The sequence below is a fragment of the Varanus komodoensis genome, unplaced genomic scaffold (genome assembly GCF_004798865.1).
Source record: "Varanus komodoensis strain SLA01 unplaced genomic scaffold, ASM479886v1 scaffold1, whole genome shotgun sequence".
NCBI lineage: Eukaryota > Metazoa > Chordata > Lepidosauria > Squamata > Varanidae > Varanus > Varanus komodoensis.
Window position 1 is genome coordinate 117,841,937 of NW_025335268.1, and position 26,308 is coordinate 117,868,244.

The following is a 26,308-nucleotide window of genomic DNA, read 5'->3' on the forward strand; positions in this document are numbered from 1 at the left end:
GGCTGGATATTTCAGACCTTAGGGAAAGATATCTGCAGAAAGAGGAGGTCTGTTACTGGAGCATAAAACTTTCTGTTGCACCTCCATTGCCATCATTACCTTAATAGGAGTATGAGCTGAAAGGCGTTATATTGACAGAATTCAAAGATTTTGCATTTCTCCAATGTGCCAGACCTGCAGCTGCTCTAGTTATTTTTCTTCTTCCTGAAACCACAAAGCATGTGTAAGGGCCAAAAAAAATAAAGCTGGCATGGGGTTAGGAAGGGGTTCTTTGCAATGGACTTTTTGTTCATAGGATTGCTCTGCCCATGTATTGGGTCTTAGCATCAGAAAACTACCAGATCTGTCTGTATCAGGAATATGAATATTTACATGTGGGGATTAGAAAGTGCATTCATGTGCTTGGGAATGAATGTTTGGCTATTTTAAAATGTGCAGATTAGTAGACAAAAGTAACGGAAGTGGCAATAGTGATGCTATAATTATATAGCATGTTTCAGAACACAGCTGGGGATTGGGGGAAGCAGCTGAGATAAAATTCAGCTCTAACACCGCCGACTATCTCTATAAAGTTAGGTGGAACTGATTACTTGGCACACACAGTACCCTCTGCATTAAAACACCCATTTTTGGAAATGGGCAGCCAAATTTTTTACAGAACTAGACATGTAAGAACTCAAATGCATTTAAGCATATATCCTTGATTGGTTTAAAACAGCAGGGTTACTTTAAAAGCCTGCATAGGCAGCCACTCTTAACAATTTAAGGGCATCAGTTTTAAGTGTAAAATGCAATCTTCCTAACTAGATAACCTATTGCTGCTTTCTCAGTAGTGCTGCAAAAGAATGATTGTTAATACTTTGGATTCTTTCCAGATAGTGTTAACATTCCACTTTTTTATAAATTTCTGTGGAAATTATTTAATAAAGTCCATAGTAAATGTTTAGGCTTGGCTACATTAGGGCTGGATCTACTTATTCTTAGTTAAGTATGTGTTCTGTAGTGCTTATTTTACAGGAGAAAGTACCAGAAGGGCGTGTGTTCATTAATTTGAGTGTTTGGGCAAGTAAACCAGCATATTAAAACTTTAATTTGGAGTGAAATATGATTTTAAGTACCAGTACAATTTTTATTTATAATATTAGCATGCTTTCTCTTCTTAGGAGCTCAAGGCAAAGATACAAGAGGTTTTTCCATATTTGTCTTCATAAACCTGTAATACAGGTTAGGCTGAGGTTTTGGTATAAGACAGGTTGATTCAACTGCACTGTAATAGCCATTGGGTATATTTTATTGAAGTTAGCGTTAGGTGGATTTTCAGGAATGGGAATAGAAATGGTGAATGAGACTAGGAGTCATTTCTTGCAAGGTGTTTGGGCCTCATACAAGTGCCAAGTATGTGCTGTGTTTACAGTTCTGTGCACCTTCCATTTGTTTCTCATAGGATGGATAGAAGGTCCTGGAAAGGAATAATAAATGAAAGGGACAAAAAAACAGGAACAAGATGAAAATCAACAATTATCCCAGTATTTGGAATGGATTAGTCAATAGAAGGCTGAGGAGTTATTTCACTGTCTTCAGTTTGCAATTCCTCTTCAGGACTTGGCTTTGTGTCTAGGGAAAGAAAAGTAGAGAGGTACAGGGTAAAGAAATGCAAGCAAGCAAATTTCAGCAACAGGTGTGATGACCTGTTTTGGATACTGGGTTGGATCCAATGATGTTGATTCTGCAGGGTTATTCTCTTCCATACTCCAATGCACCCTAAAAAGTTGCTTTGGAGGGCTGTGAAATTCTCCAAAGCAGATTTTCAGGCAAGGGTGTGAAGTGCAGAGCAAAAAGGGAGAAAAATGCTGTTGCTCTAGCAGATTTCCACAGGCATACCACTGGCCATACCACTAACCCATTGTCATACATACACATGGATATTGTAAAGTCTTTTAGAGTGGGTTTATATGTCACACTAAGCTACCACGGCTTCAACCTGGGATGCTTTTCTAAGGGTGGCTTGCCACATGGTCTGAACACAGATAACCCAATCCAGTGGAGGAGGGCAAGCCCCACCACAAGGAAATTGCTTGGCAAGAGCAAGCGTTCTTGTTCTGCTCTTGCCACTGCTCTTGCCAAGTGGCTTCAGGTGAGCACTGATGATAGCTTCCCAAGTGCCCAAGGAGTTTCTCAATTGCTGCAAGCCAACCCCCTCAAGCCCTAAACTTGGGCGTGGGGAGGCAATGTATGGCACTGCTGCCAGTGTCTGCTGCCCTCTCATGTCCCAAAAGGGGCTTCAAGTAGCTGAGCAAGCTGTAGACTCCAGCAGTGCTGCACCACAGTCTTGCTGATGCTGAGGAGTGGGCTTGTCTATGAGCTCAGCATGTGCTCCTCACCAGCTGGAATAGTGTTGTTGGGGGTGGAGGGTTAAGAAAACTAGATTCCAGAGAAGAAGCATGTTTTCCTGCAGTGTACTCAGTGAAAAAGGGTGCCCAATAGTCTGAGTGTAATGGAGGTAGGGTGGTTTTAATCCACAAACTTTCCTTATGAAAGCCAGTATAGGACATGAGTACAGTGTCTGAGCAAGTTCAATAACTTATCCTCAGTCACAAGGTTGTTGAGACAATAAAAGGGAAATGAGAACTGGAAAGCACTCTGCATATGTAAGTGCACTAGAATGGTTAAAAAATTAGTAGATGACTGTAGCTAAGTTATACTAGATAAAGGCCTGTTTCTGCTCAAACAATTGTGACTACATCCTTTTGAGGTATCAACTAATTGGCATTTGACCGAGTAAGTCTTACGTATTTGAAGTAAAATATACAAGATGGTAATCTGATTTCCCCCCCCTAGTGAACTTGCAGGACTTGTAGTGAACGTGTAGTGACTTCTTAACACAGTTCTGAATTTTCAGTTAGACCTAAATCATAACTCTTTCTCATTCCTTCCTTGAAGTGAAACACAAGATATTATTTCCTCATTTATATCTTTCTTAGCATTATGCAAGTATCTACACTCTCTAGAATTATTAGAAACACACCTGTGAATTCCATTTTTCCTTGAGCCAAAAATTCTGCTGGAATATTGACTATATTGGTGGACAGGATATCAGCCTGCACAGCATCCATCTTTAGATACAAGTTTGTAGCATCTTGCTAAAGCAAAGAAAAGGGGTGAGACTCAGTAGCTTGCCTGAAAGAAAGGGCATGATTTCTTAGCATCTGTCTCTGAAACAGGACCATCCTAATTATTTTTAAATACTACACATATATCCTACATATTCCCCCCAAAACAGCTGTTCAATAATGATAAAATGCAGATTAAAACTAAGACTTAATTAAAACATTCCATAAAACAAGTGGCAGCAAACTCCAGACAACTTATCCCAGTGATTTTATGTATATAAAACAGCATACAACTGTACTATGAACAAGAATATATGAATCATCATGGTTTTCAAGCATGGGTTTTGGTTGCCACAACCTCTACAGCACTGTAACATACAGACTAGCAATAATTTGGCAAGATAAATCTGTGCTTCTTGAGTCATGAGTTGATTCAACTTCTCTTGCAGCCCTTCAGTCACTATATTTCACACAGTAACAGAAGATAACAAAAATAGCATTTTGTTGGTGTACTTAGCCAATTCTGGGATAATTACTGAGCAATAAGAGGCTAGGAAATGACAGTTCAAATTCTTTTTCTAGATACTTTATTTATCCTTTGATCTTAAAATAGGTTATGCTATAAGCTTGCTTATTACCCAGAAGTTCAAATTTCAAGGATCTGACAAAACTTTCATAGTTGACCCTGCTGATATTATATATGTATTAAAATAGTGGTTCTTTATGCATCACAAAAATGGGACGTGTGCCTGTGTGGAAAGATTTCAAAGCGGAAGAATTTTTGGCAGGAACCTCACCCTCTATCATCTACCATGCATGTCAGCAACAGGTTCCTGTACTCTCTCAGTACTTCAGCTGTTGTTATGGTAACCTCAGGAGCGGCTTCTAGTCTCAGAGATAGCAATCCTTATTGTGCTGAGGTTTTTCTCATCACTTCTTTCTTATTCCGTTTTCTTCTTCATTCATCAATTTATTCTTTGTTATTCCATTTTTTGTTTTCTTTTTATATGATTGAGGATCGTGTTTGTCACAAGGGCTCTCATATGACTCTGAAGGCTCCCTTTTGCAAATATGTTCGGTGTGGCAGTAAACTATTACTCTCTACCCGTATTATTGAAGCTTGCCCACACTGCTGGTGTGTATCCCATTAAAGCCCTATATTGCTCAACGCATGATGGGCTTGTTAGCTCCCATAGCTACCTAGACACACTTCTCACTGGAACACTGAACTGCATTTTACTGAAGAAAATTAGTGTTCTGATTATGTGATGTCTGCCTCTCTAGTACCTTCAGCTTCCTCTCTGGATGCTCCAGTTGGAGTAAATGTCCTGCTTCCCCATCTTGAAGACATGCACTATTTTTTGGAACAGACACTGAGAATGGCACGATGCTAAGGGGTGGCTTGCAAACAAATTTAATAAATAATAGGGATAGAACCTGAGTAACCCATACAATGACTGAATGGCATAGTGTTGGATATAATCTCTGCAAAGATTTCAGCCCCATTTGCAATCTCATTTCTCTCCATTCTTCTTCAGAGTGTGTACCAATCTTGGAAAACACTATCCTCATTGGGCCAGACCTCAAGGCCACTAGAGAACCTATACAGAGGTCATGCATCCTTCACGAAACTGCATAGTTCAATCTTCTCTCGTTGAAGTAGTCATCATCTGTAGACAAGGTCAGTCACCAATGGGACACAATGGGATACAAAATCTACTCTTCATCTGCACTTCATGTAGCAAACTTCCAAGCAACCCTATCTCAGTACTAGCTGTTTCTATGGGAAAAGATGAGTGCCTTGTTCAAGTACCTCTCTCATGATCAAAGTGGGTTAGCTAGGGTTTTTCAAACAGAGACCATGAAGCTCTCATACCAGCAAGTTACTTCGGCTCATTAGCAGACAGATTTTGGTACAAAAGCTCACTCCAGGATACTGGACTTATCCTTTAACAGATCCAGTCTTTTTCAGTTTGAAAACAGGAGGCAATGAACTCAATTCACAGGGCATAAATGGCAGGTTAGAAGATGCAAATTGCTCAGTTAGCACTAACCCAATCATACCATGGGCTTCACTGGTTTACTAGCGGTCCTCTTTTCTGTCACAACAACTTGACTGACCATTTTGCAAACAGTAGCAGGTTTTGGTATTATAACAGTCCTACCCTACAAACGGGCAGCTCACTTATTGATGAAAAGAGGAATCTGCTGAAAAATGGCAACACTTGACTCTCCTATAAGTGATTGCCAATCTATCACCTCCCTTTTTGAAGTTTGCCTTTTCCTGTTTTTGCTGAGTTGGCCCTGGATCATGATAGATTCTTGGGACTTATCCATTCTACAAAATGGTTACAGAATCAAGTCTAGTGCCACCTTCACCTTTTCAGGAATTCGATCTATGGCTGCATCTATGATGCTCATATTGGAAGTCTCCTTCTACTCAAAGGGGCTATTTAATGTGCTCTATACTGTCTCTGTTAGCAGGGCTTTTACTCCTGATATTTTACAGTACTAAAACAGGATGGCAGTCTCTGACTGTTTCTGGACCTGAGAGAGAAACATTCTTTCCTGCCCTAAACAAAGTTGACTGATTTATGTTAATTGACCTCAAGGATGCATACTTCTGTATAGGTATCCACTGACAGACCTAGTGCTTTGTTTTCACATGGAACTGGAAGGCTACCAGTCCTAAGTCTTCCCCTTTGATCTTTCACAGCTCCTTGAATCTTCATGAACTGTATGGTCCTCACTTCTGCTCATCTTTCTGCTCAGGGCATTCAAGTATACTCATACCTATATGACAGTCTACTTGTCAACAGAACATTTGAATTCTACCATCTCCCTCCCACTCTCTCCTAGCTAACCTAGGACTCTATGTGAACTTTGCAAAGTCACTTTTGCAACTGTTGATGGTTCTCCTGAACATTGCCATGATTCTAGATGCTACACAAGCTTGGTTTTACTGCCACTGGACAGGGCTCAGGCATTACAGGTGCTGATGGAGCAGAACAAGGTCTGCCAGGCATTCTGCATCAGGACAGGAACAGGGAATGTCTTCTTTCCTCACTGGACATTAGATCTCTTCTACCTTTTCCCTCCATTTTCACTTCTCACAAGCATCCTAGTGAAAATTTAGTTGGGTTCCATGAACTGCTCTCTAATAGCCCTTTGGTGGCCAGGACAGGCTTGTTTCACAGCCTTGACGAGACTACTTTCTATTGCCTTGGGTCTTGAACTGCCTCCCCAAGACCAGAGCTGCATTCAATGCCCAGACCTTCAAATGCTTTGACTGACTGTATGACACTTTTGGTAAATGCCAGATCTCATTCTTTTTACTTAACACCAATCAATCCACTTCTGCCCTTTTGAGAGCCAGTATGGTGTGAAGGTTAAGATATTTGATGGGGGATCTGGGTTCTGGTTCCCATTCAGCCATGAAGTTCACTGGGTGTCTTTGGGCCAGTTGCTCACTCTCAGCCTAACCCACCTCACTGGGTGGTGGTTATGAGGATAAAAATGGGGTGGAGGAGGATTATGTAGGCCACCTTGTGTTCCTCACAAGAAGAAAGAAGTCTTCTTGTGGATATACCCCTCAGTAGTTTCTGGAGCCTCTCTATCATTTTAAAAGCAGTGACCAGAAAACTGTTCAAACCTCGAGTCCCAAGCACTGTACATCTTGTTTCCTGGAAGGTGGTATTTCTTGTAGCCACTATGTTGGCTCATAAAACCAGTGTGGTACTCTACCACACCTTTCATAGGACAGGACAGTGTCATAGGGACAAGGTGGTGCTTCTTTCTGATATCTCATTATTCCAAAAGTAGTTCTGGTCTTCCACAAAACCCAAGATATCGTATTCCCATCATTCTTCTAACCATCTAGCTATCTAAAACCTTTCAACCCCATCTACCCCTTTCGACCCCATATATGTCTTGGGACAGCTTATAATCTATAATCATTAGAGACAGTTTGTCTAAATAAAGATGCCTTTGCCTGCTTATGAATAGCAACACAGAAACATGAACCTAGCTTTGATCAGTAAGGAGTTTCCAAGCCTGAGAGTGGTACCCAAGAAGACCTCCTCTTATACCCTGACTGAACATCCTTCTGTTGGTGGTCATTTTCTAAATAAGGACCTTCCCAAAAGATCTTAAAACTCAGGCAGGCTCATAGGAATAACTCAGATATAGTCTCGTCTTTTGCATAGAACATTCTGATAATGTAGTTGGTGATACTGCTATATTTTGGTTTTGGGATAGAAATTTAGACTGGTTATCTTAATGTGTAATAAAGAAATGTGCATAAAGAAAATCTATACAAATACCACCTCCAGCAAAAGAGAAGGACCTATTGGCATTGGCTTTGCTACCCTTTTAAGCAGAGTGCAAATCTCTTGCAGAATTGCTATGGTTATAAATACCAGATCATTTAAGCAATATAGTACTGCTGCTATCTATTCTTCTCATGCCTGTCTCCAACCAAAACAGAGGGTAGATAGTTTCAGATGAAATATGTACCACAGGCTAGGAACAGCAGTTAACAACTCAACGAGCATGCTGGTATGTTTAATGGAAAGATTTGAGGAAACTAAAAAGGCAAAGAATCTTCTTTCAAATAAAAAAATGAAATGAAATGCATACTGTGGCAAAGCAAATAAGACAAATTTTAAAAATAATAATAAAACTTCTTAATTTTTATCAGAAGTAAGAAACTAGCCAAGGAGACAAATGGTTAACAGAACAGAATAGAACTGAACGGAAAAAGATTGCTGAAGTGGGATGGGGGAGAGTTTAACACATTCTTGAATGTAGACTTAGACTAATACCTAAATCGTTTTTTAGAAAAAGGCAACATCCCAACAACAAATTCAAATAAAGGTAATTGTTAAAACATGTAAAAATACAAGGAAGAATCAACATGACTTCTGCAGGGCAGAATCCTGCTCCATCATTTTTTTATATTGAGTATATCAACAAAAAGGGATAATTTAGTCTACATGTAATATATCTGCACTTCTAAAGCCTTTAAACATATTTGCTGTCCATATATTTCCTATCTAGTCATGGGACAGGAACACAAGAGTCAGACCACTGGTCCATGCAGCTCAGTATTGTCTACATTGACTTTCCAAAAGTTCCTAGGAGATGGCAGAATTGACTCTGGGACCTTTCACATGCAAAGCAAGTGCACTTCTACAGCACAGTGGCCCTGCTCTTTGAGAGGACAGATGGTCTTACAGATCAGAGGCAGCTTAAAAACAGATGGTGGATAAAATAGTTCCCCCAATAAAATAGTCAGATAACATCACTCAATCTGAACTCTAGACCTCTTAATCAGGCTTTAGGATGGCACGTGCCTGACTCAGCTGTACTGATGAATAAAATACAGTCCACTTTATAGATTTAGGGCAGTGGAGAATACCTGAACTCCAAAACCATTGTTTTGAAATTTTATTTTAACTTGAATGTTCACTGTCACTTTGGAAATTAAAATGTGTATCTCAGATGGTAAGAGTCTCAATCAGGCAAGTGCAGTAGAAAGGGCAGATAACTTACCATGAACAGCTGGAACAATTTTTCTCCCATGGCTTTCTTTACATGATGCTCCACCACTATGAACATCTGCACAAAATACTGCAGAGATACCAGTCAGTCCTTAGTAAAAAGGCATAATGCTGCTTGTGTGCCATCTAGCAGGCAGGTCTGGAAAACTCCAAAAATCTAGAATTTGTTATTTGGATTGGTTACATTAGTATTCCCAATTTTGTACTTTTCTTTCCGAGACTTTAAAGGGTTGGGAGGGAGCTCCATGAACCTTCTCCAGTGCTCCCTGCCCACCTGAAGCCATCAGTGAAAAGTTCTGTGGTGAAAATACAGTTCTGCAGAGGTGTACATTTTGGACTAAATATAGAGACAATTCTGCTCTATTAAAAATTACACCCTTATCAAGCATGGGCTCACCACTCTTACCATAGCCTGATTTCCTTTTTAGCTTCACTCTTCTACCTCTTCCTTAGGTTTGGTCCACCCACAGCAGCTTCATTAATTGAACAGCTTTCAAGAGGTAACAAGACACCCACACCCAGTTCATTGCTGCTTGCAAAGCTACTCACCTCTAGTGTGATGCTGGCCTGCCTCTGGCAGTTGGTGTGATCTTTGTTGCCCATGGCACAGAGGAGGCCATGCACCACTCTCAAGAATATCAGTTCCTCAGCCACTTCTCTTGAATCTTGGGCTAGAATTCTTGCAAGGTAAACATTGGTCAAATCAGTGCCAGGAAAGAGAGTGAATCAGGTTGCTTATGGCAGAGAGCGTTCCAAGGATTGGTTGCCCCTCCCCACCACCAGAAATGTATCTATATTACTTTATGTCTTCAACAATTGCCTGACAGTGAGTCAATAGGTTTCACTTTTTTAATTACTATACTGTTGAATTTCTGCCTCCAATGTACCTGCTAAAGCCTGTGTGTCAATAATATATAGTGACCAGAACCAGCCAATAATATAAGAAAAGTACCAACAGAAAGATGAACAAGTCACAACTTTCTGTAGAAGCAGAACTTGAAAAAAAATGAAGCTGTCCTACATAGTGCACTTCGTGAGAAAGCAAGACTTGCTGAAAAAGCCAATAATGCTAGAGAAAGTTGAAGGCAGAAGAAAAGAACAACTAGTCTTGTTACTAGACTCACTGGTGATTGGCTGATAGATATAGGAAGGATATTTTTTCCATAATATCAATGACCTGCATCTCTAAAACCTGTATGTGGACTAATACATGATGAAGGAATTGTAATATAAAGATGTAGCATTAGGACGTGTCACTTAAGTTGCTGCAAAACACGATTTTTTCATTCTAGTTTCTTTCCCAATTGCATACATATTTCACCTTTTACTAAATATTTCCATGGAGATCATTATGAATCTAGAACTATTGTTGGAAGCCCTATTTCAACAGATCAAATTTTGTATACGGAGAGAAACTGATTTATTTGGTCCAATATATAAAGCTATGTGCTTTACATTGAGCATGCCTCTTGGGCTACTGAGTTGTTATTCCTTTATTTGTGCTGCTTAGATTTATTTATTTGTGATGCTTTTCACTCCTGCATGCAGCTGGTCCACAGCCAAATGGAACAATGTCCCTGCTATATCCCTGAAAACCCCTGACAACTCCCCTAAAAAGGCATGGCTTGCCCTTTCTCATGTTCCTAAGCTTCTAGAAGCTTCTCGGAGCCAAGTAGAAAAGTGACAAAGTATCCCTTAGGACCATGGAGTACACGCACACACACCTTCTCACAAGGGATTTGTAAATATCACCCCATCCCTTGAGAACACAAATCATTCAACCATTTGGTTTGGCTTGTAAGCTTACCTTTGGCAGCTGTCAAACTAAGCCAAAGGGGCCATACGGCGTCTCTGGATTCAATACCCAGGGCTGTAATTGCTGCACCTTGGCAGCAGGTATCTCCCTGGAGATTACTCAGCTGAGGCTGTTCATTTTCAGACTTGCGTTGTAAAAAATTAAAAAATAAGTGTGCAATTATTAGCATGCATTTGTGGGTCTCAAAAAGTAAGAAAAGAATCCACTGTTAACAACAGACAGCCCTCCAAGCTACCACTTGGACACTCTGGAGGAGTTGTCAAAACAAGGATTGTGACACCAGCTTGACAGCTGGGTTTCACCTTCAAAAAATTAAGGGCAAAAAAGCCACAGCAAGCTGGAAATGAGGTGTGTGTGTGTGTGCTGGGCAGGAGGCATGTCAGTCCTGCTGCAGTGTCCCATGGCATACCTACAGGAGGAGGGAAGGAATAACCCAATCATTTGTTAGGTACACTACCATTTGTTCACAGGATAACAAACCCACTGTGGCTGATTGGTGTGACATGCAAATGTGTCCAGTGTGTTAACAATTACTTAACCCATCATGAACTCTTACCCAATTGCTTTGGCTGCAGCAGCTTGCTGAATATATGCTGGTAAGGACTCCAGGTGTAATATTCCTGCTTCTGAACACAGGAAATAATATTAGAATAAGGTATACTGTCATATCTGTTCCAAAGCCTTAGCTTTTGACCTAAAACATTATCCAAAAAGATCTGAAGCAAAATTAAGGTTCTCAAATAGACTATTCCTGTACATTCTGCACCTGTCTGCAAGCAGTGTCTGTTTTAGCCCACTATCTTCCAGTTGCTGTTTCACAAGTTAGGCAGGTACTTTGGCTCCTTTACTTATATGCAGGGAATCTTGTAATCTACTTTGAAAAATATAAAGGTCTGGTTCTAGCTTTCCTGTTCTTATTTCTGAAATCAGTGGTGGTGAAGAATTTCTGCTCTTTTGCATCAGTGGGTTCTTAATCCTCATGCCCACTTGTGACAGGGGTCTTCATTGTCAGAGAATGAGGTAAGAGGTTGGACTATTGATTAAAAAACAGGCTATACATTTAAATAGGATAATTTATGTTGAGATGCTGGTGGTAGTACTAGGGTAGGCTCTTCTCCACATCTCACTAAAAATGCACATTCATCCATGTTTCTCCAGGAATGGGGGGAAGATATAGAGTTGAGAACCTCCTTTCTGCAAGCAGGCCTAGATCAGTGTTTAAAGACCTCACCTTCCAGGATTTTGGCTTGCATTTTGGCTGTCTCCTGTCTTGATGGTTTTAACAATGCAACCAATCCCTTAAGCAATGCTGGTCGTACATCATAGGCCATCAGGTCCTTGATCAGTTGAATTGCTGACAGAAGAAAAATACCAAAGTGAATCACCATGCAGTGTAGCCCATGGACAGTGCAAACATCAGTTCTCCTTGGAGTAGTGAACTAAGTCATCTTTATATGGAAAAACTGTCTTATGCTGTACCTTTCATAAGCTTTGCTTTTTCATGCTTAGCAACCATCAGAGGGCCTTCCCTCTGACAGATCTTAGATTTACACAATGTGTTTTTTATTCAAGCACTGATTTTCATTGTTCAGTATACTTTTATTCTCTTTGGCCCAGGTTGAAAGGTGAGCATCAAAAGTGGAGTGAAGCCTCTTACCTTCATACCGTACCTCCAAATGCATAGACCGAAGCACACCCAGTACAGAGTCCACAATGCTTGGATGGGCTTTCCCCACAATTGTCTGTTAAAGCAAAGGAACAAAAACAAAATATTATTCCCTGAAGAGTATTCTGTAAATATCCCTGCTGGAGCACTCCAGTGACCTTGGAAAATATCAGCCACGAACAAGAGATCACAAGGAGATTCTGGCTATATAATATCTTCAGAGCAAATCTGCAGAGTCCAGCAGATGACAGGTTATACTGACATGGAGAATGGAATACAATCCCCTGCTCAGCTATGTATTGTCAATATAAATACTGAAATACCTCTTGAAATACTTCATATTTTACATATTTAGCATACTAATACCAGCCATATCCAACCTGGTGACCTCCAGATCTGTTGAACTGCAACTACCAGCATTCCTAGTCAGCATGGGGAGGACTAGTATATACAATCTGTGATGAAGACAAGACTTATTTGGAAATAATTGAAAAGATGTGCGAATATGCAAAGGGACATAAAAGACATTGGTTGGGGGTTACCTCCTGCATCCACAGAACTTTAAAAATGAGCATTTGTCTGCTATATTCCTCAAACTCAGTTTTAAAACAGAGTAGAAACAACAAGGACCAAGTATTGCACTGGGGGAAAACAGAATGTAAACATGAGGCAAAATATGAGAAGTATGTATGTGAGAAATAAATGATCCTAGCGAAAAAATCTTACACAAGTATTATAGCTGAACTCACATAAAGAACAATAATCAAATATAAATTTCAAGTTGGAAATGCACATGCATATATTTCCTCCCCCTTCCTCCCTTACCTGTATTGTTCTAAGAGTTTGCAGAGATAGTTGCTGGGCTTTGGGGGAAGTGCACCTCAAAAGAGCAATCAGGCCTTTGTAAACCTGATTTTGGTATTTGGGGTTGCCATGGCCTAGAGCATCCAGAAGAATCTGCACTTGTTCTTGAGTCTCTTCTGCCTTGGACATAGCCAAAAACTCTGCAATTGATCGCACACCTGTGTAGGAAAAACATTCTGAACAACCAGGCTCAAAAAAGTCACATATGAGCATTTTAGCTCACTGAACATTATGAGCGTTTTAATAGAAACATTTTTTTTCATTTAACCAGTGTTAAATACCATTTATTTCAATTGAACTGTTTTAATTAGGATTGTCATAGGATACAATCCTTGTAAGTAAAAATGGGCATTCCTGTTTAAACATGCTGGCTATTCAGTCCACTGCTGGTGATTTGTAGCTGAAAAGGAGGAGACTGAGAAACAGCAACACATTAGCATGCTTAGGGGAAGCACAAGGTTTGCACAAGGTTTGCACTGCCTGGCGACAGTGACACATGCATTGGCTGCTTCCCAACTAGACTTCTGTAATGCGCTCTACGTGGGGCTGCCCTTGAAGACGGTGCAAAACAGAGCTGCCAGGTTGCTGACGGGGACTGGGTGTTGTTCTCATATAACCCCAGTCCTCCGTCAGCTTCACTGGCTCCCCATCGAAGTCCAGACCCAATTCAAGGTGCTGGTGATAACCTATAAAGCCCTTAACGGCTTGGGACCTGGCTATCTAAAGGAGCGCCTGCGTCCGTATCTGCCCTCCCGCCTCCTGAGATCGGCGGCAGAAGCCCTTCTCCGGGAACCCTTCGTGAAAGATATTAGGAGGGTGAGTACCCAGAGGAGGGCCTTCTCTGCGGTGGCGCCCCACTTATGGAATGTGCTCCCCAGAAAGGTCCGCCTGGCGTCGTTATTTGTTTTTCGGCGCCAGGCCAAGACCCTTTTATTTAAACATTATTTTAATTGCTGATTTTATTTATTGATTTTATAATTTATGCCAGGATGTTTCCAGCTTTTTATGTATTTGTACTGATATTTATTTATCTGTTGGAAGCCACCCTGAGACTTATGTGAATGGGGCGGCATATAAGAATTCCAACCAAACGAACAAATAAATGATAAATCTAGAGTGGAATTCCCTGCTTGGAGATAATGGGTGGCTAACATCTTGAACAGGAACATTCCTTTTAGAAGGAAGGCTATCCAGAATCATTGTTTTACAGGTCCCGCTTGTTAATTTTATAATGGCAATCAGGGTTTGACACGGGGTGCTGCTTCATCCATATTATTTTCCTGCTCATCTTCCAAATTTGAAGCAGTTCTCTCCTTTCTACCAGTTACAATGCTATGAGAGCATGAAACTTCAAAATTCAGTTTGCCAAGACACTAAGTTACATAGAAACATAGAAACAAAGTAGTCAGAAGGGGTCTCCCAGGCCATCTAGTCTGACCTGTTTTCAGCTGGCCCATACGGCTTTCCCTGAAATCTGGCCACCATCCTTGTGCACCAATTCCAACCTGGCTATATCCTTCCTGTAATGTGGAGCCCAGAACTGAACACAATATTCCAGTTGCGGGCGCACAAGAGTCATACAGAGAGCCAGTGTGGTGTAGTGGTTAAGAGCATGGGACTGGGACTCAGATGACCTGGGTTCTAGTCCCTGCTCAGCCATGGAGCCAACTGGGTGACTTTGGGCCAGTCACAGACTCTCAGCCCAACCTACCTCACAGGGCTGTTGTTGTGGAGATAAGATGGAGGAGGAGAATGATATAAGCTGCCTTGAGCCCTTTGTAGGAAAAAGGCAGGATATAAATTGCTATTATATATAATATTATATATATATATATATATATATATATATATATATATATATATATATAAATACAGAGTGGCAGTAATCCTCTCTCAATCTAGAAGCCACGCTTCTGGCTATGCAACCACGGGTAGTGTCCATGCTCTTGACCGCTGCAACACACTGCTGACTCACATTTAGCCTGCAGCTGACCAGTACACTGAGATCCCTTTCACAATTGCTGCTCTCCAGCCCCTTGTCCCCTAACCTGTACTTATGACACCTATTCCTATGCCCCAAGTGCAAGCCCTTGCACTTATCCTGTTATCCCCTGCCCACTTCCATAGTCTGTCCAGATCATTCTGGATCCTGACTACCTGCTCCTCAGTTGTGGCCATCACCCCCATTTTAGTATCATCTGCGAATATGATCAGCAGAATGGTCACCCCCACCTCCAGGTCATTGACAAATTATTTGGTTCATTCTCTCCCTCCTCCTGTAGGTATGCCATGGGACACTGAAGCAGGACTGACTTGCCTCCTGCCCAGTGTGTGTGTGTGTGTGTGTGCGTGTGTGCGCGCGTGCGCGCGCACACACACACACACACACACACACACACACACACACACACGCATGCACACACTCATTTCCAGCTTGCTGCAGCTATTTTGCCCTTAATTTTTTGATGGCAAGCTGGTGTCACAATCCGTTTTGACAGCCCCTCCAGAGTGTCTAAGTGGTAGCTTGGCGGGACTGTATGAGGGAGAGATGATCATATGTCTTGTGACTCAGTCTGCTATAATCTGTCTAGACTTACATTTAACAGAGTTGAATAGTGATTAACACAGTAGGTTCTGGGGGCTCATCCCAACATAATATCCCAATCAAGGGATATTATGAACCTCTTTGTAAGTTATCTCTGGAAACTTCAAGCTATGTAGACCCTGAACAAACTCTGATACTGGAACATACAGGCATCCACAATCAAATATTTCAGGACCTTGCTCCTGAAACACTTGGCAAGCAGAAACTGCTGAAGCCCTTTATAAAGCCCCCGATAGAAGTTGGAGTGCATTACAGGTTGGGTTTCCCTTTCAGACTGATAGCAGAAAAGCCATGATAGCCTCAAAGACTGCAGAAGCATGCAGACTTTGTGAAGTGCTAGAGGTTAAAATACCAAAGCATATAAATTCCCCATGGAACATCTCAGTCTTCACTTTCATGAGTGTGTGGTGGATTAATTCAGCACCTACTGCATCTATAATCGAACAAATGGAGAGTATGTCAGGCCATCAGATAAAGCTAGCCAATGCGGCAAACACTGTCATCATAGCAACTTTACAAAATCCTGGGTTTCTGTTGGTCTTAGATGCTTTAAAACCCAGGCAGTAGTGGCCCAGCTCTACACTGCCTCAGAGGAAAATAAAATAGACTCTCTACTTAAACAACTTCATAGGGGGTCAAAAAAGGGGTACCTATTCTTCCCTCTTCTTTTTGCTGTTGCTATAGAATTCCTAATATAAACAATTCATCATTACCCTACTTGATTAATCTTTTTGCAGTTGATGACCTTCCATTCCTTTCCAGTCCCAAAACAGCTATGCCAGTACTTAAATGTTGGCCACTTTCTAGAACCATATTGTCTTAAAATAAATGATGATAAACTGACCTTGATACCCCTATGAACACAAAAGAAAGTTCAAAATATATGCCAGCTAACTTTGAAACACTTCTGCCTTGAATATCTGGGTGTTCAAATAGTAAAGGACTTGTTAGTTCCATGAAACTACACAAATGTTATAAAATGGATGAAGTATAAATTAACAGGCTAATATGAAGCTATCCTTTATGGGCAATATTGCCTCTATAAAAATGGGGCTTCCCTTTAAGCAAGCACTTTCTTTTAGGAGACTCACAATGGCTGCAACAGAGGAGGTCGAAAAACCTTCTACAAAGCAACACTCAACATTTGTAACTCATGGGCTACTTTTCTCCCCGATCCTGCACTCAGTATTAGACTACCCCAACTTTGTAGAAGTAGATGAACCAGCATAATTCCCGAGTTTGAGGCAGATCAATTTCTCCATGTTAGAAAATTTTTTTGTAAGGGGTCAGCTATCTCCCTCCCTTTCCTAGAGACATGTCTAAGAGGGGCGAGGAAATCCTGGCTACAAAATCACTTGGGTTCCTTGCAAGAGGAAGAAAAGCAGGATATAAATGTAATAACTATATCATCCACGTTGCTAAAACACCAAAGAAGCTAATGCATGAGAGCTACTGATTTTTGAAAATGGATACTTAGCCCACTGTGGTCCCATGAAAGGTCTAGTCTCTAATAAATTATTAAAATAAATTCATCAGTGTTAAAATTTGTATGGGAAGCACATCCGATCACAACTATCATGGAACATGAATGGTCCTGACTCTGGTCTACTCTGCCTCTTTGCACAATTTTAGCACAAATAAGGGAAAACATCAGTATATTACAAAGGTACTTCACTAGTGGCACATCACCACAAGGAAAATACACAAGCACAACAAATCTCTTTTCAGTATTATGCTGGAGGGCATATGGTCACATTAGCTTCTGCTACATATGTAGCAATTATATCCAGTGGTTGTAAATTTTTGGGAATGTTCTTTCCTTCACTGAGCAGTGAATTAAAATTGTGCACTCCACTCTTATTTTCCAATTTGCAAAGATGAGAATGCACACTTTGTACGTAAAGACTTGATTGCCACCATGTTTACAACTACTGGTTTGAGACTCCATTAAACTGAAAATCTTCTGGACTATTGATACAAAAATGGATGAATAGAATATGGAAAACAGCTTTCTCAAAAGTTGATAAAAGGACTCGAAAACAAAGAGTTATTCTTAGCAGTGGGGTACCTATTTATTGCATAAGTTAATGCATATTTGGCAAACCTCGCTCTTCAACCAGTGCAATGCATATTCTCAAGTAATGCATTGTTACAATGCTAACTTCATAATCTCTGTTTTGTTTTTATAATATTCAAACAGTTTTTAAATGTTAGTCAAATTACTTTGACTTTGGGCCAAATGGTATACATCACAGCATCATCTAAGAAGCTACCTTATTCCATTTTTATTTAATCAGACCTTGCTTTTAAGATTGTGTGAGTGTCAAGTTGCAATCTTTAGACATGTATTATGCCTACCTGTTTGGGAATAAGCTCAATTGAACTCAGATGGACTTCTCTCTGAGTAACAATAGAGGCAGATATGCACAGTGTAGATGAATTAGATTATAAAGATTATGCCTTAAATTGCAAGCCCTATTAACTTTTTGGAAAAACTGCTGTAGGCCTTCTGAACTGGGATAGAACAAGAGGCCCAGTTCATAGCAAATATCCATTTCAGTATTGTTAGCCACATTCAATCAATTATACCAGGTTTAATTAGGATTCTAATATGAAGATCCAGATGCAAATCTACATCCCTAGCAGCTGTATAGGCAAGAGCTTATCAATATTTGTTTTTAATGCTCTGTATGTTTTATTAATCTTTTAACAGTTGAAATACTTCATCTTTCTTCAGTCAAGGATGCAGTTGGTAATAAGTGCAACAGTTTCAAAGGTGACTACTCAGCTTACTCTATAGGAATCAACATTATGATTGCTACATTCTGAAATAAGAAATCTCTCTAAAGTCAGATTCTTGTGAAGATCAAAGACTTTGATATTCTTTTCTAACTGGAGGTTGGACCAGTGAAAGGTGTTCCCTGAACAGAATATTTAACAAGACACAAAAGAAACTTTTCTCCATCAGTGGATTAACTGGGATGGGAAAGAATGAGCTCAGCTCTGTGGGAAAACTGTGAGGTAAGAAAACTTCCTTGCTTAACATTTGGCAGTATATCTCATCCGTCATAATTTGCCTACCATAGCTTTCACAAATAAGCTCTTTGAACTTCCTGCCAGAGTTTGCTACTAATTGAAGAAGCTTTATGGATTCTCTTTTGTCCTCTTCTTTCAGTTGAGAGAGTCCAAGTATTTCCAGCAGTGTGAGGATGCCACCAATTTCCAAGAATTCAATAAGGTACCGCTGGCTGCAAAAAAAATTGAAGAACAAAGCAAAAATCTTGATCGCTTGGAAACTTTTTTTGCAACATCATATAAAATCACTTCAGTCATTTCTTAACACATGTTAACTATCAGTCTCTTTACACAACTGGGGTCTTTGGCAGCTTCAGTGCTTCATTCATGCTGGCTTGTAAATAGGATTGTCCCCAGGCAGTGGAGTTGGATGCTGAAAGGTTCATTAGGCAAGAAAGATACAGAAGCACAAGCCAGACAGTAGAGTTTTCTATTGTCAGTGCCTTTCATAATGCAATTATATTACAACAAAGGCCAGCTGATCATTCCTTTCTTCTCTAATCTGGTGGGCTAAAACTCTCCTGGAAATGGCACCTCTTGTACTTACCCACTTGCAGCTGATAGGAAGATACCAATGGACTTCAACTGGTACTCTAGGCATGTTCCATACATGTAGCTATTTTAAGTTTGTTAAGGCTTTTATTTTAATATATTTGGAGCCCATGCCTTCTAAATATTAAGAATGGATTGACTAAAGCAGGATTTAGGAGGAAAAACTGTTTTGGATTAGTAAATTCTGCGACTGTAGCACATGCACAATTGCCCTTGGTGTACAAATTTCAAAGTTGTGCTCATTTTGTCAAACAAATTTATATCTGATCTTGGTAATTTCCATGAGAAAAACTTGCTCTCTTTTCTGACTTTTCCTTCTATGTGAACACTCTCTCTCCAAACAAGTGGATACGTTAGTCTGAGCCAGGCAGTTAAGCGGGCCAGAAACAAACTGGCTCCCTGAGAGAATTCCATCTCCAGTTCTGGACCTGTCTTGCCTTGGTTGGCTAGGATGAAATTTTCCAGAATGTGGCTGCGAGTAACTTTGCCAGCATTGTCCCATTCTTGTAGGAAACTTATTAATCTGCTGATGGCTGCCTGCTCCTTTATGGAAGTCATGACTAGCAGTGTCCTTCTGAGGGGAGGGAAGAGAAGAGTATTTCAGATCAGAGAATATACCAATTCAATCTAGTTGCACTGTATAGCTCAAAAGAGGTGTACAGAACACCAGATTTCACCAAATTCAATTTTGCCTTGCAAAATGACTATATATATTTTTATAATTCTTATGAAGGACTGCATGAATTACTAATCATATTTTAAACGTTAATTTAAAGGAAGATCAAAAGAATTTAGATCATCCCCTGAACTGGAATCAATTCTTTTACAATTTCTTCTTCAGTTTCTTCTGATGTGGAGATTCCAGAATTTTGCAATATAACTGATTCCTTGTTCACTTATTTTTTACATTTTATAAGCTTGTTCCAGATATAGTCCAACTCAAACCCATATTTTCTGGCCAACCTCTCAGTATTTTTTGTTTTCACCAGGATAACTACAAACATATTCCCATTAATCTTCTTTTTAAAAAAACATAAAATTTTATTACAGATTTTTTTTTTAACAAGACAAAGATTACAGGCACCTCAAAATTATGTCAGAAACAATGATATGTTTGATCCAAGTAATATATAAGTCCAAGCAACAAACAGAAATACAATCAAACCCATGTCAAACAGCGAGAAGAATTAAAACTTCAAACCAAAGCACATCAATCTTACAGATTGCTATTTTTGTAAATGGTTGTAGGAAAAACCTTAAATAAAAACCCAAACACCCTGGCAAGGTATTAATATAAAGTATAGGAAACTAGTCATTTTTTTACTGTAACCAATACTTAGGTTATGCTGAGGTCAATTGAAACTGATTAAATAAAACTGTACAAGGCTGTATTCTAGATACTTCACCTGATTTACCTGCTATAACACTGAAGTCTAAGAAATGGAGAATGCAAGAGATCTTATCTTGGAAGTGCAACCATATCACAGTGGGACTCTGAAGGATTCACAGCATCCTTAGGGCCAGCATATAATAAGCTTTGGACAACCTTGAGAAGTTCTGCTGCATGGCTCATAGAGACTCAAAACTGAGACTCAATCCAGTTAAGATGGAGGTCCTATGAGTGGGTGGTTTGGGCTTTCAGGTAAGTGATTTTGATCCTGTGCTGGATGGGGTTGCACTCCCTCTGAAGAACAGGGTCCATGGCCTAGAAGTGCTCCTTGCCCAGAGCTGTCCCTGGAGGCTCAGGTGATGTCAGTGGCGAGGATTGCTTTCCTCCAGCTTCGGCTGGTCCATCAGCTGCAGCCTTACCTGGATGAGCACTGCCTAGCAATGGTGACACATGCCCTGGTAACTTCCCAGTTGGATTACTGTAATGGGCTCTATGTGGGGCTGCCCTTGAAAACGGTCTGGATACTTCAATTAGTACAAAATAGAGCTGCCAGGCTGCTGATGGGGGCTGGTCATTATTCTCACATAACGCCGGTCCTCTACCAGCTACACTGGCTCCCAACTGAAGTCTGGGCCCAATTCAAGGTGCTGGTATTAACCTATAAAGCCCTAAACAGCTTGTGACTGGGATACCTGAACATCTCCTTCCTTATATGCTCTCACACCCCTTAAGATCCACAGGAGAGGCCCTGCTCTGGGAAGCCTCCCTGAAGGAGGTAAAGAGGATGTCTACCTGGAGGATAGCCTTCTCTGCGGGGCGCACAGACTGTAGAATGCGCTCCCTAGAGAGGTTCACCGGGCATCAAGCTTATATTCTTTTTGGCGCCAGGTGAAGACCATTATATTTAACCATCATTTTAAGAATAAGGGATTTTAGATGTTTAAGTTAATAGTCATATTTTTATTTATTTTTATTTTTTCTTTATGAATGTGATTTACTCATTTTTTGCCATTTATTTTTTTAACTCTATCACTGATTGTACTTTTATTATTGTTGTTGATTTTAAGTTTTGTAAGCCGTCCTGAGATTTTTTTATCATGAAGGACAGGATAGAAATGTTTTAAATAAATAGAGGAATTGATATATCCCATCATAGGCGCATACCAACCCTTGATTTTATCTGTCAGGAATTTTCCTCCATGTTCACTCAAATCGTTTCCTCTAGGATACACCATGAACCCATATGAGGTTCTGCTGTAGTGAGTTTGCTCAGGTATTTCTGCATTTTACCATTTCAACAAGAAGGTCAGCCATATGAACTGAAAAAGCCTCCAGAGCTGCCTGGAAGCTACCAGGATCCATTAACCACTGGCGACAGACCATCCTAAGAGGTCCCCCATCTTGCAAAGGGGAAAACCTGCTCTAAGTCTATAAAGCAGCCTTCAAGCCAGAGGCCATTCCAATTTTTTCCAATTCAGAAATTACTGATGGAAAAGTGGCAGCAAAATTGGTTATATAAAACACTATATCATTAGAGACTAATTCTTTTGTAACCAGGCCTCAGATATTGGAGTTATTTCAGTAAGCTACCACAAACATATTTCCAAATATAGTGAACAGACAAGCGGGAACCCCAGAAAGCTCAGGGGCAGCATAACCTGTTCCAGTGGCTCTAGGTACGATGTGTGGGATCCAGGCTCTGCCTTCTGTGACGGGAAGGGCTCCACTAACAGAAGTTGCCTCCTCTCAGTTTTCAGGAATCCTTTCCCCTCCCCCACAAAAGCAGGATATTCTAAACCTGGCTGTACAATTTTGGGTGGAATCCCACGGAAAGGCGGGGGTAGGAAAATCTGCTTCAGCCATCCCAGTTGCACATGCCTAAATCTCTATTCAGCCTATTAAACCCAAAATTGTCACATAATTACCAATGCTACTTGGAGAAGAACCTCCCCTGATTATCTTAAAATATGGCTAGACTGGTATACAGAGAAGCATTCCTTCAGATATTTGTGTTGCAGGCGGTGTAGGACTTTAAAGGTAAACACCAACATCTTAAACTGGACTCAGAAACCAATGGGAAGCAGTGCAACTCTTTTAGAATTGGTGTAATTTGACCCCACCTAGGTGTACTGGTTAAAACTAGCTGAAACTTTGGAGTTATCTTCAAAAATGCATTACAAGTGATCAAACCATGAATCACTATGAACAGATGGCCTGCATCAGAGTGGATTTGATTTAAATCACAATTTAAGTTACTAGTCAGTAAGACCAGATTTAAATCATGGTTTTCATAATTTACATGTGTGCCTGCCTTATCTGTAGGTACTGGGTCTTCATTAAAATATTCCCAAACTGAGTCTCTTTTACAGTCTGTTGGGTCATTACTGGCTTTTTATCTCCAGGGAAAGAATAATGTGATAAACCTCTGGCTATACACAAAAAGATCCAAAGACTTGTGAAGTATTCTGCTCAAAAGGTTTCACTTTCATTTTTATTGCTTGCTCCTCCCCCACACGGACACTTAACTTCTTGTGCAGATCTATTCCACTCCCAACAATCTTCTATTCATTGATTTTTTTTGAAAATTAGCACTTAAGAGGTAAGAGGTTGATTCTGTGTACATAGATTTGCAAAGTAATAATGGGATTAAGGTCTTTTTCGCAACTCTGTATATTTTATAACATTTTTGCTGTGAAGAAGAGACATGTGATCATTGCCAACACACATTCAGTTGTGAGAACTGTAAAACCGAGCATCTGTGATATCTTCTGAATAGAAAAATTGTCCAATAATCTTACAGAAACCTCTGGAAGAGCACAACATTGTGAGTGGATTACTAGAAGTCATTTACCAAAAAAAATTATACATGTATGAATATACAGCCTCATGCTACATAATTAAAAACTAATCCTTATTTCATGATGAATAACCTTTGGACTATAATGTATCTTAAACAGAAAACTATCTTTAGACAGGTATTCTTCAAAAAGCCGTTTATTTAAAAAAATAATTTAGAATTTAAAAATTCAATTCAACAACATTTATTTTTATCCACCCTGGTCTGCATCCAGAAATGGTTGTAGCTGGTGAACTAGTAAAAGGCACTTCTGGATGCTGAGGTCAATTGGTTCTCAAGTGACAAAATTGGATCAAGACATACCCTAAATTACGTAACTTTTCTTTCAGGCAATGCCAGCTTAAAACATTTTGCAAAACAAGAGATGGTGCACAGTAGCAAGGCTGGCCAAGTTATTTTGCAATCCAAGACAGAAAGTTACACAAGCACTTCTCTAGGGGAGTAACCTCAAATCAGTCATCACACTGCCTATTGGTAAGATTAGCCCTGATATTCTTCATCTGCTTTTCAAGAGTTGGAGCTTTAATTTCATTAGAAGCAGTGATGTCATCACTTGCCCACTTTTCTTCTTTTCTCTACACAGACTCCATTTGCTCACAGCTTCCTCACATATCTTGACTTCCAGAATTTTCAAGACATTGCTCCAAATCTTCTTCAAGCCAGAATGTAGTTTGTATAGTTTCTGGCTTGAAAATTTATGAACCACTTAACTGTATGTCCTACAGGTTTGTTTCACAACTAGAGATCTTGTCTATGTGTAAGGGGAGCATTTACATAATCATTACAGCTGAAGCAACATTAAATCTCTGGAAGAACTGTATCTCCTATTATGGGGGGTGGAGTTTAAGCAACACCTTCAAAACTTGATAAAGATGCACATTGCTGAGAAATGCATAGGAATCCATCAAGGAATTAACAACCTGTGGTCTGTAGGAGCCTTTGTCCTTGGTAGTATGTCAGTACAGAGAAGGTTCAAAATCAATTTTCCTCAAATAGTTGTGATTGAAAGTGTTATTAGCCATAACAAATGTTAGCACTAACAAGAGAACAGCTGTATCAGCCTTCTGGAGAAAAGAGTGAAACAGGAGGCTTATTTATCTGATTTACAGAAAATTTGTAGTATGTTACTTTAGCCTCATAGCTGATATTTGTGTTTCAGGAAAAGTTGTTTTTCATCTGGCTATCCATGATAAATTTATTGTGCTATGACATGAAACTCTTTCTTTAACATTGGTATATGTAAAAGAACTTTACCACCTGCAACAATCTTAAGTTCAGTCTAAATTAACATATCCTCATTTATAAGGAGGCAATAGCTCCTTTTTTCTCTAGAAACCAATAAATCTTTGGAGTACTTTAAAAAATCTTCAATCATACTGGAAAATGATTCTACCTGAATATGCATCAGTACCATCTATTACCAAGATACTTACCTGTATTAATACTTCATATAAAGAAGTTAAAGCTTCCCAGCTTTCACTAAAGAACATTAATTTTCTACAGGCACAGCTTCAAAATAGTTCTGAAGAGGTCTATTTTTTGTATTTAATTGCATTCTTTTATTATTGCAACCATTTTAATTGTCTGTGAAAGCTGGCATGAATGCCACTTTTTGATACAGTAGATTTGGCATATAAATATATTAAATATTACAAAGTGGAAACTGAGCACAAAATATTTTTTGGTGATTTAGAAACTAGTCTTAGGGTTTTCATGGAGTTCTATTTAGAATATTGTGGAAACACTGCACTAACAGAGTTATGTTACCTGTCAAGGCACAAGCTGTTAGAACAACCTGAGGTACCTTCCTCCAAAAATGAAATTGGCACATCTTCTGAGCTGAGCTAAAGCAATGTGCTCTAAAAAGGCTGCCAATGTAACGGTCCCATCTTTTTCTGGCAGGGTTCCTTAGTCTTTAACAATCACGTAACAGGTAGATGAAGCCTTCTGCATCACTCCACCATGATATTTTCAGCACCAGCTGAAGACCTTTCTGTTCAACCAGGGCTGTTCAATAATTCAACTAGTCTGGACCTCTCAAGTTTGAAATCGCCATGTTTAAGTTGCTGTTTTGTTGTATTTTATGCTGCTTTTAATGTTATTGTATGTCTTATTTTATAATGAAATGTACATGTCATTTATTGTAAACAACCCAGAGAACTTCATTATGGAACAGCATACAAATGTCATAAATAAATATAAGAGTTCATGGTTGAATTTCCACTTGACATGCATTTTTTAAAGGCACAGATGCCCTGTGAGGGGGAAAAAGGTGGCAATTTAAATTCATCCCCACCTGTTCTTTATTTAGGCTGAGGATAGGGCAAATGTCATTTCTTTGATAGCACCCAACACTGAATGCTGTCACTATAGCACTGAACACAGAGGTACAGAGGCTGGTAAAGGCAAAAGACAGATTTTGATAAAAAAAATAAGGTATATTAGGTTTGAGAAGCTGTGTGACTCTTTTATTTTTAACATTCCAAAGGCAGCTAAGGTTGCTTGTGTATACAGTTTCTATTTTTTTACTTGCTTATTGCATTTTGATTCCAGCATTATTTGAAGGAGCTCAGTATGGTAGACATTGTTTTTTCTTGTTTAACCTCAGAGCAACTGTTTGAGATGTTAGCTAGCTTGCAAACAGTGGTTGGCTTACAGCCATACAATGAACTTTATAACTAAGTAGGGATTTGAACCAAGATTTTCCTGATCCAAGAACTCTCTGTCCACTACATCATGTTTAAACTTGTATACAAATTAAGTGGAAACTTTAAAACCATGGAAACATAGGACATTTCTATTACATAATGTC

General features: G+C 39.7%; 1 protein-coding gene across 1 annotated transcript; it reads right to left on the reverse strand.

Annotated features, from left to right (window-relative positions):
* Positions 1 to 1,396: 1,396 nt before the first annotated feature.
* ARMH1 (armadillo like helical domain containing 1) lies at positions 1,397 to 19,957 on the reverse strand. Its single transcript, XM_044442330.1, has 11 exons — positions 19,602 to 19,957; positions 19,245 to 19,313; positions 18,704 to 18,870; positions 12,979 to 13,175; positions 12,145 to 12,229; positions 11,719 to 11,841; positions 11,044 to 11,113; positions 9,221 to 9,350; positions 8,664 to 8,741; positions 3,026 to 3,140; positions 1,397 to 1,614 (listed from the first exon to the last, which is right to left on the reverse strand). The coding sequence occupies exons 1-11, from the start codon at positions 19,805 to 19,807 to the stop codon at positions 1,541 to 1,543; spliced, it is 1,314 nt and encodes a 437-aa protein (XP_044298265.1). The 5' UTR covers positions 19,808 to 19,957; the 3' UTR covers positions 1,397 to 1,540.
* Between the last annotated feature and the right edge of the window lie 6,351 nt (positions 19,958 to 26,308).